The 12,428-nt window shown below is 41.1% G+C and overlaps 1 protein-coding gene across 1 annotated transcript; it reads right to left on the bottom strand.

Annotated features, from left to right (window-relative positions):
• On the bottom strand, positions 1–11,054 carry TMEM129 (transmembrane protein 129). Its single transcript, XM_027699925.1, has 4 exons — positions 10,673–11,054; positions 9,169–9,643; positions 6,703–6,862; positions 1–4,042 (listed from the first exon to the last, which is right to left on the bottom strand). Exons 1-4 carry the CDS (start codon positions 10,875–10,877, stop codon positions 3,794–3,796), a joined length of 1,089 nt encoding a protein of 362 aa, XP_027555726.1. The 5' UTR covers positions 10,878–11,054; the 3' UTR covers positions 1–3,793.
• Positions 11,055–12,428: the final 1,374 nt, after the last annotated feature.

Here is a 12,428-nt window from a genome sequence, read left to right as displayed (position 1 = left end):
TAAAATCAATTGTATTTTTATTCAGTTCTTCAGAGAGTTTTAAGATTAACTGCATGTATTCATTAAACCTTTTCCTTAAAGGCTACCTAAATAATACTGTCCATTGTAAAAGAAGAGGTAAGCTATCTAGGAAACCAAAACCCAAAAATCACAAATAAGAAACCCTGCAGTAAGTCTTTGGAAGAAAATGTCTTGTAATGTATGTAAAAGCTTGAATATTTATATCTTACCTCCTTAAACAGCTCAAAGTCAACAAATATTTCTTAAGAAATGGCACTCAGACCTTTATTCTTATTGAGGTTTATCCTGACTGGAATGGTACTTAGCTGCAGTCTAACAAGTAAAATAACAGAATGGTTTGGGTTGGAAAGGACCTTAAAGATCACGTAGTTCCAAACCCCTGCCATGGGCATGGACACCTTCCACTAAACCAAGTTGCTCAGAGCCCCATCCAACCTGCCTCTGAAGACTTCCAGGGATGGGGCAGCCACAGCTTCTCTGGGCAACCTGGTCCAGTTTTGATACAACAAAAATACTCATATTGAAGAGATCATGTAATAACCTGGTATTTTGGGTTCAAGTCATGCCAAGCCTCATGGTAAAAAAAACTTCATTCGTATAATTGATCCAAATTATATCCTGCTTGGAAAAAAAAATGTCTTTTTTTGAGTTAGCAAACTATGTTAACCTAAAAAATCAACAGATAACATATTTTCCTAATATTTTCAGGAATGCTCAAATTACAGAACTAACACAATCGTGTAAATAAATATAGCCACTTACTGAGCTGCAGCACAGAGTGAAATTTGGGCTATGCATGTACACAGACCTATGGCATATTTATACTGACAGTGTGAACCCACAGATATGTTGTCTTAGTTTAGTGACATCACATTTATATAATGTACTTCAGATTACTCACATCGCCCACCCACAAGTCAGTGATGTGGAAAAGCATACACACTGCTGAAAAATGCAACACTAAATCACTAATAGTGATTTACACACAATAATAAAAGAAAATTATTTAATAAATATTTTAGCCCATCACATTACTTGTTTTGTTTTTTTGTTTTTGTTTGTTTGGTTGGTTTTGTTTTTTTTTTTTATAAAATGCTGTAAAAAGACCAATTCTAAACTCTATCCTCATTTTTAAGAAACGTATCAAGATTGTGTGGGAGGCAGTGTTTTCTTTGCTGCAAACAGAGAGGATCTTCTCCACAAATGGCCCTATATGTGCAGGTGGTTCTTTGGCTGATGACCTGAAGCTATGACAAAGACAAATGCCTATTTTTGTATTCCATTATTTTCTTGTTCAGTGGTTTATTCACATCTCATATGACTGTGCAGGGAGAAGTCACAGTTCTTCCTTCTACTGCCTCTAAGAAGGAAATGTCATATGGATTTTTAACAACTTGTTTCTCTTACACAGCCCTTAAGCTTACAAAATTTGGAGGCATGCCAGACTACTTTGAGAATTTAAACTTGGGAAATAATAGTTGTTTTAAGGAATTTAAGCCAGGCACTATTATTAACATAAATCATAATTTTATTTTGGTAATTATTACTAAGCTTCCTAAGAGGCACTTCTGTGGATAGAGCATTAAAAGATGCAAGGGTATCTTACATTTATGATGGTTACTCCATCGTACTGTTATACTGGCAAAAGAGGTAAGATGAATAAAACCAAAGTTCCACTGAAATGAAAACTTCCAGTCAATTCAGAGTAGATTTCTGTATGGAACAGCTCCAATTGCACAAGCAATTAGAAGTCTAACGCTCTTATTACATGAGATACTATTGGCAACTGACGTATTTTTCTTCTATAAAACCATCTGCAGCTACATGTATCTACTATCTAAGTTTCTCAAGGCCTTTATGATTTTAACTTCACATATCTTTACAATAAATACTTTATTTTCAAACAGGCAAAGAGCTGTATGAACTGAATGACTGTCAGTGGCAAAAACACAGGTCCAAAATCCTACCCTCTCTCCTGCAACTATTTCAAGGATCACATCCCACGTGTCTGTGCCACATTATGTAAACTTTCCAGAAGTAAATGTTGCAAAATGCTTATTTGTAAAGGCTGCTGTGTAGCAATAGGTGCATTGTCAGATGACACTACATGGCCCTATGAGAATGTTCCAAAGGTTAAAAAAGCCTGCAGAGACCATTTTAAACTTGCAAATAACTTTACCACAGAAGTAGTGGGAAATATTTTAAATTCAATCACTGATCAGCTCCTTGATTTTTTTATTAATTTTCATACCTGTCAACAAATCTGTCTGAAGCTCTGGAACTCAATCCTATTCAGCTGAGGAGGGACATGCCACTTAAGGTCTCTTTGGGAGAGACAAATCCATACTAGCTGTTTCAGTGTCAAATTTTCACTCTATACAATGCAAAACAATGGGTAATGAAAAACAGATAAACTACCGTTATTAATAGGTAGTTTAGATAATTGCATAGCAGATGTTGTATATATAGCAACTGAGATATGCTGAAACAATTAATGTCCTTAAACCCAGTTTGGACTTTTATAAGTGAGTATTATTTGAAAAATCCAAAGGTAAAAACCAACACCAACAGCATAACATAAATGTTACTTTTTAAGCGATGCTGTCTAATCTGTTTTCAATTCCTTATCCCTCTCTAAATTGTGGATTGCAGTCACATTCATAACCATTTCCTGCCTGGCTTAAAGCGTAGCTTGGTGCAATTCACCATCTGTAGCTCGGCTGAGACTCATGAAATGTTTCATGGTTGTGCTTCCAGTACTTGTACCATTTTTGCATCCTATTCCTGCTCAAAGCACTTGCCTGTCAGGGTAATCAAGAGGTTTTCATGGAATCATTGGCGTGTCATCTCTGCTAGTGATTTACTGGCAAGATCCTTCTTATTATTCATGTGGGAGATATTCCGGCTTTTATTCACCTAGAACAAAGCATTAAAGTATTCCTTTCTCTCTTTTATCCTTTTTCCCCTCTGTTATTTTAATTCACAAATTAAAGCTCAGATGTTTGCTGCACTCCCTTCAAATGTAATAAAAAATGTCCCATCATCTAAAGCGCATCAAAACCCTAAGCAATGTAGCTCCTAGAAACCAAGAGATTTCAGGATGCACAGCATTAGCAGTGTAGGTAAATGGGTTATATTTCTGAATCCTTCTGTTGTTTGAAATAAAGACATCCATCAAAATGTAAGCTAGAGGCAAATTAATGGAATAAAAGGTCACTATGGGAGTTGTAAATCTTCAGGGATTAGATTTCTTAGCCTACTGAAATCCTTTGGACCAGGAGAAGGACCACAACTAATACACTTTTTCGGTGAACAATTGCAAAGATTACTAAGAACTTGACAAGTGGAGTAAAGAAAAACAAAGCATCAATGAAGTCTAACCAAAGTATTTTTCTCAGTTAGCCCTTTATTAAAGAATCAAAACCCAAGTTAATTTTAAAAATGTAAAGAATTTCACCTACGTTAAAACTTGAAAAGAGAATAGTACTGCAAATATAGAAGGATAACCTTCCAAGACATAAGAAAGGAAAACATGGGTTAAAAAAAAAATAAAATCCAGGAATTGATATCAGGTGAGGAACTACCAAAGATACAGGCAAGAGTGGAAAGGAACTGAAAAGATTTGCATTTGTTTTCAACACTGTAAAAGAAACCTTTGGAGTTTGCACCCTTGTAGAACACGAAGTCTCAGAAATAAATCTAGGAGGCCTTTGACCAAACCCACTGTGAAATACATTCAAATTAAAAAAGTTAAAACGTACCCAAGTACTACTCATCGTATTAGGCAAACATCTAAAATGCAAAATTTGGCTCTGCAAGTCGGACAAGGCACTTGGCTCGACAGCCAGGTCTCTGGGTGCTGCTGATCCTGTCGGCTGGCAAACCACTTGCCCATGCAGGTGAGGCACCACATGGGGCGGCAGTAGCACTGCTGGCACTCCCCTTCGTTTGGCTCCTGGCAGTTCTTGATGAGCTTGATGTTAGCAATAGTCTGCATACACCCTATGCACGGCTCCAGCTCCTAAAGGAGGAGAAAAACGCCCAGATTGTGAACTGCACAGAATGGTTTCTGTGATTGCTCTTCAAAGGCTTTTAGAAAATTATCTGTGGCAGAATAATCAAGGCAGAACTGCCCCACCAGAAGATATCAAATGGTTTTATTACAACACTTTCTAATGAATGAGAGCAAAGTTTCTCTTTAAACAGAAAACCCAGAACTGCTGCATGAGACTAGTGATTAAACAAAAATGACTGAAAATGAACATTCTTTCTATCTCCAAAGAGCTGCACCAATTTCCAGAGCACAGCAGCCACAGCAAGGTAAGCACACAGCCAGCTTTATCATTCACACAAGATAGTTTTCAAAAAACATACCAGTATAATGTAAGAAAAACAAAAAAGCAAACAGTTCTTACCACTTGCTACAGCAAATGGCTGTTCCTATCTTCCATCTTTATAGGTAAGATATATAAAAGGGGAAACCGGGGCCGTACTGAACACAAGGACACTCATCTTGAAGGACCAGAAACTTACTTTTCTTGGATAATACTGTAATAATTAATATTTCCCCACAGTTAATTATGCCACATGAACTTGTGGTTGCATATAGGGACATCATCTTGATGTGAAGTGTTTTACAATTCATAAACAATAATTAGCATTTCCCCTGTGTCTTCCAGCTGTCCAAGAACTTGACAAAGTTCAAATGACAGCACAGTGAACAGGCACAGAGACCTGAATCCTGTTCATACTGCTACTGGTGTAACAAAAAGCAGCTCTGCTCTGTGGTCTCTAGTTCCCAACTCCAGTGTCTCTTCCCTGTCAGCTCAAGTGTTGCTCAGCCACACTGGCAGCTTGCCTATGGAGCAGATCCAGACGAACACAAACCAACTTGCTTCGCCTCTTTCCACCCTGATAGTTTCACACAACCAGGTTCACCACAGACAAAGTCTTGTGTCAACATGGGGACCAGGAGTGTGCAGGAAGCAGGACTGCTTCTTTCAGAAGCTGCATCAGCTTTAACTTGTGAAATTAAGGCTTATCTTAGTTTTTAGGCAGGAAGAGCTCTAGCACAGAAAGATTAACTAACTTTTTCAACTTACTCATGGAGCTTCAGAATTGGAAACAATTCAATGTTGTATTTTTTTATGTCCTTGTCATAATTTGTGGTGACATTTATCACTCAATGTCAAATCAAAGACCAGTAGCTCAGCTGACACTTAAATGTGTCACAAATTAACTTATTTTAATTAAAATGAAAAATTATCAGGTTCTATCTTCTCTTTATTTTGAACATCTCATTTCTCTACAAGCTGGCACTGCAACCAAAATGTACAATAACATCATGTGCAGGCAAATCTGATCCAGTTTTATTTTAGCTAGTTCAAGGAACCATAGAGTGAACACACCATGACAGTACCACAGATACCAACTACTCCCTGCATTAGCTGAAACATCAGACACAGACTCCCTGCAGGGTCACCAGAACTGGTTTAATTAGTTTCCTCTGGTACATTGGACAGTGGTATAGTCACACTTCTGATTGCTGCACAAGTGAAATAATGACCAGGTCTCTGTGAGTATAGCTGCAGGTAGGACTCTGTGGTGTTATTTACAACCAAAGCAAGCCCCAATTAAGATTCATTAGTTTATTTCAGCAGAAGATCCAGCAAAACCTGGCTGTCTAGAAAAGCAAGCTGTAATGGAGCAAACTGCCTAAAGAACACCAACAGCTGTGACTCCTCATAAACTTTCTGGAAGTGCAACGACATCATTTCCAAACGTTTTCATGTAATATTTTTATGGGAATTATTACAGGGGACTTTATTTCACTGTGTTATTTCTCATGTCTCAAAACTGCTCACAATACAGTTCATCTCCTCGTAGAAGGAACGGAAGCAGCAGCCTGAACTACATTTATGATGTGTTTACTGAGATGGCAGGTGAGCCCTTGTGAGGGATGCACCCACCTCGACTGAGCAAACAGCACTTTGGCTCTGGCATCACCCACAAAGAGGCCTGGCTGGAGTCAGCATGGCTGTGCAGATTGGAAGGAATTATGCTAGGCTGTATCTTCTCAGGAAGTTAAGGAATCTAGGCCATGTCTTATTAGGAGGTAGCTAGATGACATTGTAAGTCCTACAGCTGCACACCCACACCAAGGGCCAGTTTGACCACCAGTCACTCACTCTAAGTAAGTTACTGCAGCCCCCCCAAGCCCATTGAGCTCTCCTGAAGGGCAGCAGGCTGTGTCAGGTAGGCAGGACACCTCTCAAGGTTACCTCTCAAGGCTGAGAAATCCCTTCCCCTCTAACTATTATCCATAGCCAGGTAAGCGACTGTTTTTATTAGATCTAAAGCATATTGTATACAATTATTAGAAGTAGCCAGTAGCAGAGTGTTTGACTGCTGTTAAATACCATTTAACTACTGATTGATTACTGTTTAATTACCATGTGATTACTGCTTAATAATCCTCAATTAATAATTATAATTTAATCATCATTCGTAGTTTAATTCATATTTTTAATAAAACCATTTTGTTAATCTCACAACAATGAATTCTCTTAACAATTCACCTGAGACAGCCCTAAGTAAACATTTACCAATTACACAATAATCACAGGCTCACCTACATTGAAAGTATAATTATTACAGTGTCACATGGATAGAAAGTCTCACCTGAGTGCTTGGAACGTGATATGGCTGGTTAATTTCTACCAGAGACGTAAAGGTTTCTAAAAATAAATCACTAAGGCTTTGATGGATCACAACATTAGCTGCATTGCTGATAGGAGCACGGAGCTTTTCTCGGAGCTCCCCATACTCTGTGGAGTTCAACCTGAAAAAGAAAAGATGGAACAAAACATTACCACGATTATCCACTCCAGTACCTTGACAGTACATTGCAGAGGTTGACATCAGAGAAGTGAATCCACAGAAAAGCTATTTAGGCTGGTTCATGAGTCAGAATAAATAAATAGTGAGCATTTTACTTTCTTTTGCTCTTTAGTGATTGGTTTTGACACAGCCAACAGAACACACTGTCCTACTTCATATCCATGTCAGACTGCGAACAGGATATGCTGGAGATCAGCTAAAACATCACACAAAATAAAGGAAGGCTTTTGAAGTGATCAGCATGAACAAAAGCAATACAGGTTTATAAATCATGCATTAACTGTAAAGTACTGCATACACAATTTTTGCCCATCTTTTTAATGCCTAATTACTTAGATCATATATAAATTCTTGTTCATAAACTCCTGAGGACAGAAATCAGTTATATCTTGGAGCACATATCACAAGGTGATATAGTACACATAAGTAGCAGAAGAATGTCAATCTATCAGGTTCTGTGATTTTATGATCCAATTTTAGACAAACCCAGAAATTTCACAGAAGTTACAAACCGCTGCTGATTTAAGGTCGTAACAAGATGCATTTCACACCAGCTGCTCCTGCTAAAGTAAATGTAAGTGATGCCCACAGACCTCAAGTGGCACTTGAGGCCTCGCACAGATCCTGCAGTGACACATCCCTGTTGTTACCCCTTTTTACTGTAACAGTTCAGAACTGTAGCAGCAGAACTCCCCAGCTCAGTGCTTCCACTCATTAAACAGCTTTCATGGAGCAGTCCCTGGAACTGTAGCCCTCGTTCTTCCTACCACTGAGTTCCCAGAGCACAGCACAATGCTATGCTGGCTCAGCCTTAGCTCCCAGTGGTCTCCATTGTTTTAACTACTAAAGGATATTTGACAGATTATTTATCTGTTTGTTAACAGACACTACCCGTGCAAATAACAGAGACCTTTCTATCCAGAGGAAAAATTCACATTGAACACGCAGGGAAACATGGCCCACCTGCACAAAAACATTTTTCTTCCAGAAACATCCCACTGTATCTGATTCTGGCTATATACTATGATCCTATATGATTTTGCTACATTCTAGCAGAGATTTACTATTTCTGACATCTTATTAGAGGAGCTTTTAAACACTGTTCTTGATGCTGTGCTGTTTAGCCACAAAATAAAGTGTGGGGGGAGTTGGATTTTTTTTTCCCCTAAAAAGAATTGTCAGCTGGGGGTGTAGTTTTATCACTCTGGACTGACGCACTTACAGAAGAAAATCATTAATTGTTTAATACTCATTTGGTCACCACTCTCACAGGTCTGTACAAGTCTCTTAGGACTGTCACTCTTACCTTAACTAATCTCTTGTTCTGAGCTCTGTTCACCTGGATCTTTAACACAATCACCTCTATGCCTTCCTCATGCTTGCTCTACAGCACACCTACAAGTCTGGTGATCTGTCTGCTTTTAATTACTAGTAATTACCTAGTAAATAAATGCTGCTGACATACACATTTACACCAAAAAGACACTCGCATGCCTTTTCAAATATATAGTTTTAGGAGCCCTAACATGGCTTTCAGTACTCCTCTCAATGACACAACCAAAACAAAGACTTTGGCACCTTTCTACTCAGTGTTAGATGTTTCTGCAGAACTTGTACTTTTGCCCAGCTACACAGTGCTACACAGTGCTGAAAACACCCAGCACGGGCCCTTACAAAACAAGCCCTAACAGTTCATGTGTGCTAAGATTTACTGCTGTGAGAAAACATAAATCAGAAACAGACCAAAACTACTTCCTTGCTTTAAGGGCAGTTGTTTTACAGTAGCTCAGTGAGAACTCTTCTGAGCAGTGACAGAATTACGAGTCTTAAGCAGAAGGAAAAAACTGAAGTCATGGGTGAACAACAGCCAGTTTTGGAGAAATAACTATTTCTCATCACCCAAAATTTGGAAGACCAAATATTGTTCTTTTCATTCCTGTTCTCCATCTTTGACCTAAATTGGTCCAGTTACTTCTTCTCCAACAAAATCCTCTCCCTAAGAATGGATCAAACAGTCTCTCTGTTTAACCACTGTCCATTCAATGCTGCAGGTGTGTGAATCTTTCTTAACAACCCTTCTTCATTGCACTGAAAGGCAGAACTGCACACACAGCATCTCTGAAAACAAGCAGGGAGAAGAAGGGAAGGGACAAGATCAGGGAGTCTTCAGATCGGACACAGAAGCACTCCATCAGCACCATCATATAGTATATATGTAACAAAACAGGGTTAACACAGTTGTTTTACCGGATATCAAACGCCTTCACGTAGGGATTGATACTGGAAACTCGGATGGTGAGGAACTGCACAGGCACGTTTGAGTCTGGGGTAAGTTCATGCTGTCTGGAGTCTGTCACCGTCAAATGAATGTCCTGCTGCTGGGCAACGTGTAAACAGTAGGTGGTCACTTTAATCACCCATGTGTCTGTAACAATCACCCTTGCTCCTGGGGCTCCAGTGGCAAATTTGTCGATTCTCCTGAATTCTGTATTGATGGAGGAGGCTACTGCCCTCCAACCTGACTGTGGGAGAGCATGGACAGCGAGTGTTCGGGCTAACGGGTGATTGTTCCAACCTTTCCGTGACCAGTAATACGCCAGGGCACTGGTGACTGCTGGAAGGAGAACTGCAAAGAAGAAGAAAGTTTTCCATTCTTTTGAAGCCAGGTAGAAAAAGCAAAGATGTTTTTCAGGTGCAGCAAAGCACATTCCAAGGTAATAACCTGCAAGGGAAAAAAAAAAACAACTTGCTTTCAGAAACCACTCAAGTACACGCATAAACACATACCCCTATATCATATGGTATCTAACCAGTGAGCTCACCTCCAGGAGAGCTACTGTACTTCTGGATGACTTCAAATTCAAGCCCCTTGTCTTAAGCAATCTGAGGTAAATGCTTAGGCATCACTGATTTTTAAGCTAAATGAAGCTGATTTGAATTTGCACGTTGAATAACTTGTAAGATGCCAATTTTACCAGAATTATATAGCTAAAGGAAGGTTACTTGAATTTGTTGAATAAAAGTACCTGCGAGATTATACTTTTACCTGAATTATACAGCTAAAGGAAGGCGATTTGAATTTGTTGGTTGAATGAAATTACCTGCGAGATGCCACTTTTACTAGAATGATATACCTGAATGAAGGTGATCTGAATTTGCTGAATAAAATTACCTGTGAGATGCCACTTTTGCCAGAATGATTTACCTGAAGGTGATCCAAATTTGTTGAGTAAAATTACCTGTGAGATGCCACTTTTGTCAGAATTATATACCCAAAGGAAGGCAATTTGAATTTGCTGGTTGAATAAAATTACCTATGAGATGCCACTTTTACCAGAATGATACACCTGAAGGAAGGTGATCTGAAATTGTTGAATAAATTTACCTGCGAGATAATACTTTTACCAGAATGATATATCTAAAGGAAGGTGATCTGAATTTGAATAAAATAACCCGCGAGATGTCACTTTTGCCTGAACCCTACACCTAAAGGAAGATGACTTGCATCTGTCGGTTGAATAAAACTACCTGTGAGACGCCAGAACGACACACCTTAAAGAAGATGCTTTGAATTTGCTGAACAGCATAACCTGCAAGGCGCCACTTAATTTTTAACAGAACTCTATGGCTAAAGGACGCCAGGTTGAACTCCCTGGTCGAACGAAACGCAACTCCTCGGTGACTGCTTGCGCTCCGGGTGCAGCCGGACGGCTGCCGAGCCCGGGGAGTGCACGGGGAAGGAAGGACTCACCCAGGGGCAGCAGGGAGTGCGCCAGCAGCGTGCCGGTGCTGCGCCGCAGGTGGTACTGCACGAAGGCCGCGTCCTCGCTGCCCAGCCAGGCCGAGAGCAGGCTCTGCACCGTCAGCCCCGCCGAGCGCACCTCGTCGGGCGGGAACACGAAGCACACGGCGAACACCACGTAGGCCAGAGTGAAGGTCACCGCGGGGCTCTCCATGCTGCGCCCCTCCCGGGCACGGCGGGCCCCGGGAGATCCCGCCGCGCCCCCGGGTGCTCCAGGGGGGAGCGGTAATTCCTACCGCTCCGGCGGCACTTCCCGCCGCAGCCCCGGATGCCGGGGCGGGGACCGGCAGTGCGAGGGGAGGCGGGTCCCGGCCCTCCATCGGCTCCCTCCCTTCCATCCATCCGTTCCCGCCCCTCTATCACTCTGCGCCTGCCAGGCCACGGGATCCGGACACCGGGAACGGGACATCGCCCTCATCCCGCGCCTGCCCGGCCTGGCCGGGACACGCAGCCCCTCCCCGTGGCCTGCAGGCTTTGTACGAGGTCATGCTCCACAGGCCTGGCAGAAGGAGCCGATTCCAGTTCCTTACAAAAGTGAAAGAGCTCTCTTGTTGGATGAGGGCAGCGTCCCTGCGAAGCAGGGAAATGGACTATTTTGCTTAAGGGTCCGAAAAAACTTCCCTTTGTTTTTCTTTGTCTACTTTGTGTCACATTTTCTAATATTTTCTTTTTTTAACATTTTCTAATATTTTTCTAATATTTTCTTTTTTTAGATATTTTCTAACATTTTTCTAATATTTTCTAACGTTTTCTAACATTTTTCTAATGTTTTTCTAATATTTTCTTTTTTTTAAATATTTTCTAATATTTTTCCTAATATTTTCTACTATTTCAAGACAGGCACGTAAAATCTTAAAAGGCCTTAAAGGGAGACAGATTTTAAGATGTCTTTGTACCCCCCCCCAGTAAAAGGATCCCCTAACTGGGATCTCTGGTTACTACTGAAGCACAAATAATAACTAATAGCCCCAAGATTTGCCGTTTCTCATGGGATGTAACAAACCCCTTGCGTGAACCCTGTAATTATAATGAATTTCCATATTTGTCTCTTTTGGAGAAAGGGGAGATTGTGTAACTGGAAAGGCACAGCAGATGTTGTACACTTCCACTTATGGGGAACCAAGTCATAGGAAATGCCACCCCCCCAGAACGTGACATCTTAGCACTGGCAGGTGGTTGATATATTACTGTCGTGATGGAGATCGGGAATTCATAGTGGTTTAGTGACTCTTAGAGATGGTTACATCAGTAAAATCACGCTTGGATTCTGGGCATCTTACTTCATTCTAAAAGGCGTCCTTGTTAGCAAGTTTATTGTTTTAGCAACCAGTCTGACGACTCAACAGTAAGGACTGTTTTATTTCGCTAAATGGGCCACGAAGCTCAACAATAAAAAGCAGGCCGCGAAGCAGCAAGTTTTTTTTCCGTGATTTTGTGCAAGGGATTATTGAAAAGCAGAACCACAGAACCAGTTGGGAGGGGCCTTAAAGATCGTCCAGTTCCAACCTCCCCCACCATGGGCAGGGGACACTCTGCACTAGATCAGGTGTGGCGGTGCATCCCTCCCTCCGGGCGGATCCCCCTCTAGGGTTTATCCATCCCCGCTCAGGTTAATCCCCCCTCAAGTTCATCCCTCCTCAGGTTAATCCCCCTCAGGTTTACCCCCCCGGCCCTGCAGTGCCCGCCCTGCCCCGCGCGGGGGCGC

The sequence above is a fragment of the Neopelma chrysocephalum genome, unplaced genomic scaffold, assembly GCF_003984885.1.
Source record: "Neopelma chrysocephalum unplaced genomic scaffold, ASM398488v2 Primary Assembly neopelma1_142, whole genome shotgun sequence".
Taxonomy (NCBI): domain Eukaryota; kingdom Metazoa; phylum Chordata; class Aves; order Passeriformes; family Pipridae; genus Neopelma; species Neopelma chrysocephalum.
Note: the sequence above shows the minus strand (reverse complement) of the source record. Positions and strands in the feature narration are given on the sequence as shown.

Bases quoted from the DNA above. Each gene is read 5' to 3' on its own strand.
- TMEM129 (XM_027699925.1), bottom strand. From the start codon at position 10,877: ATGGAGAGCCCCGCGGTGACCTTCACTCTGGCCTACGTGGTGTTCGCC. The intron at 9,644-10,672 runs GTGAGTCCTTCC...TTTCCCTTGCAG, and splicing joins GCACTCCCTGCTGCCCCTGG to GTTATTACCTTGGAATGTGC. The intron at 6,863-9,168 runs GTAAAACAACTG...TTTCTTTTTCAG, and splicing joins GTGAAGGCGTTTGATATCCG to GTTGAACTCCACAGAGTATG.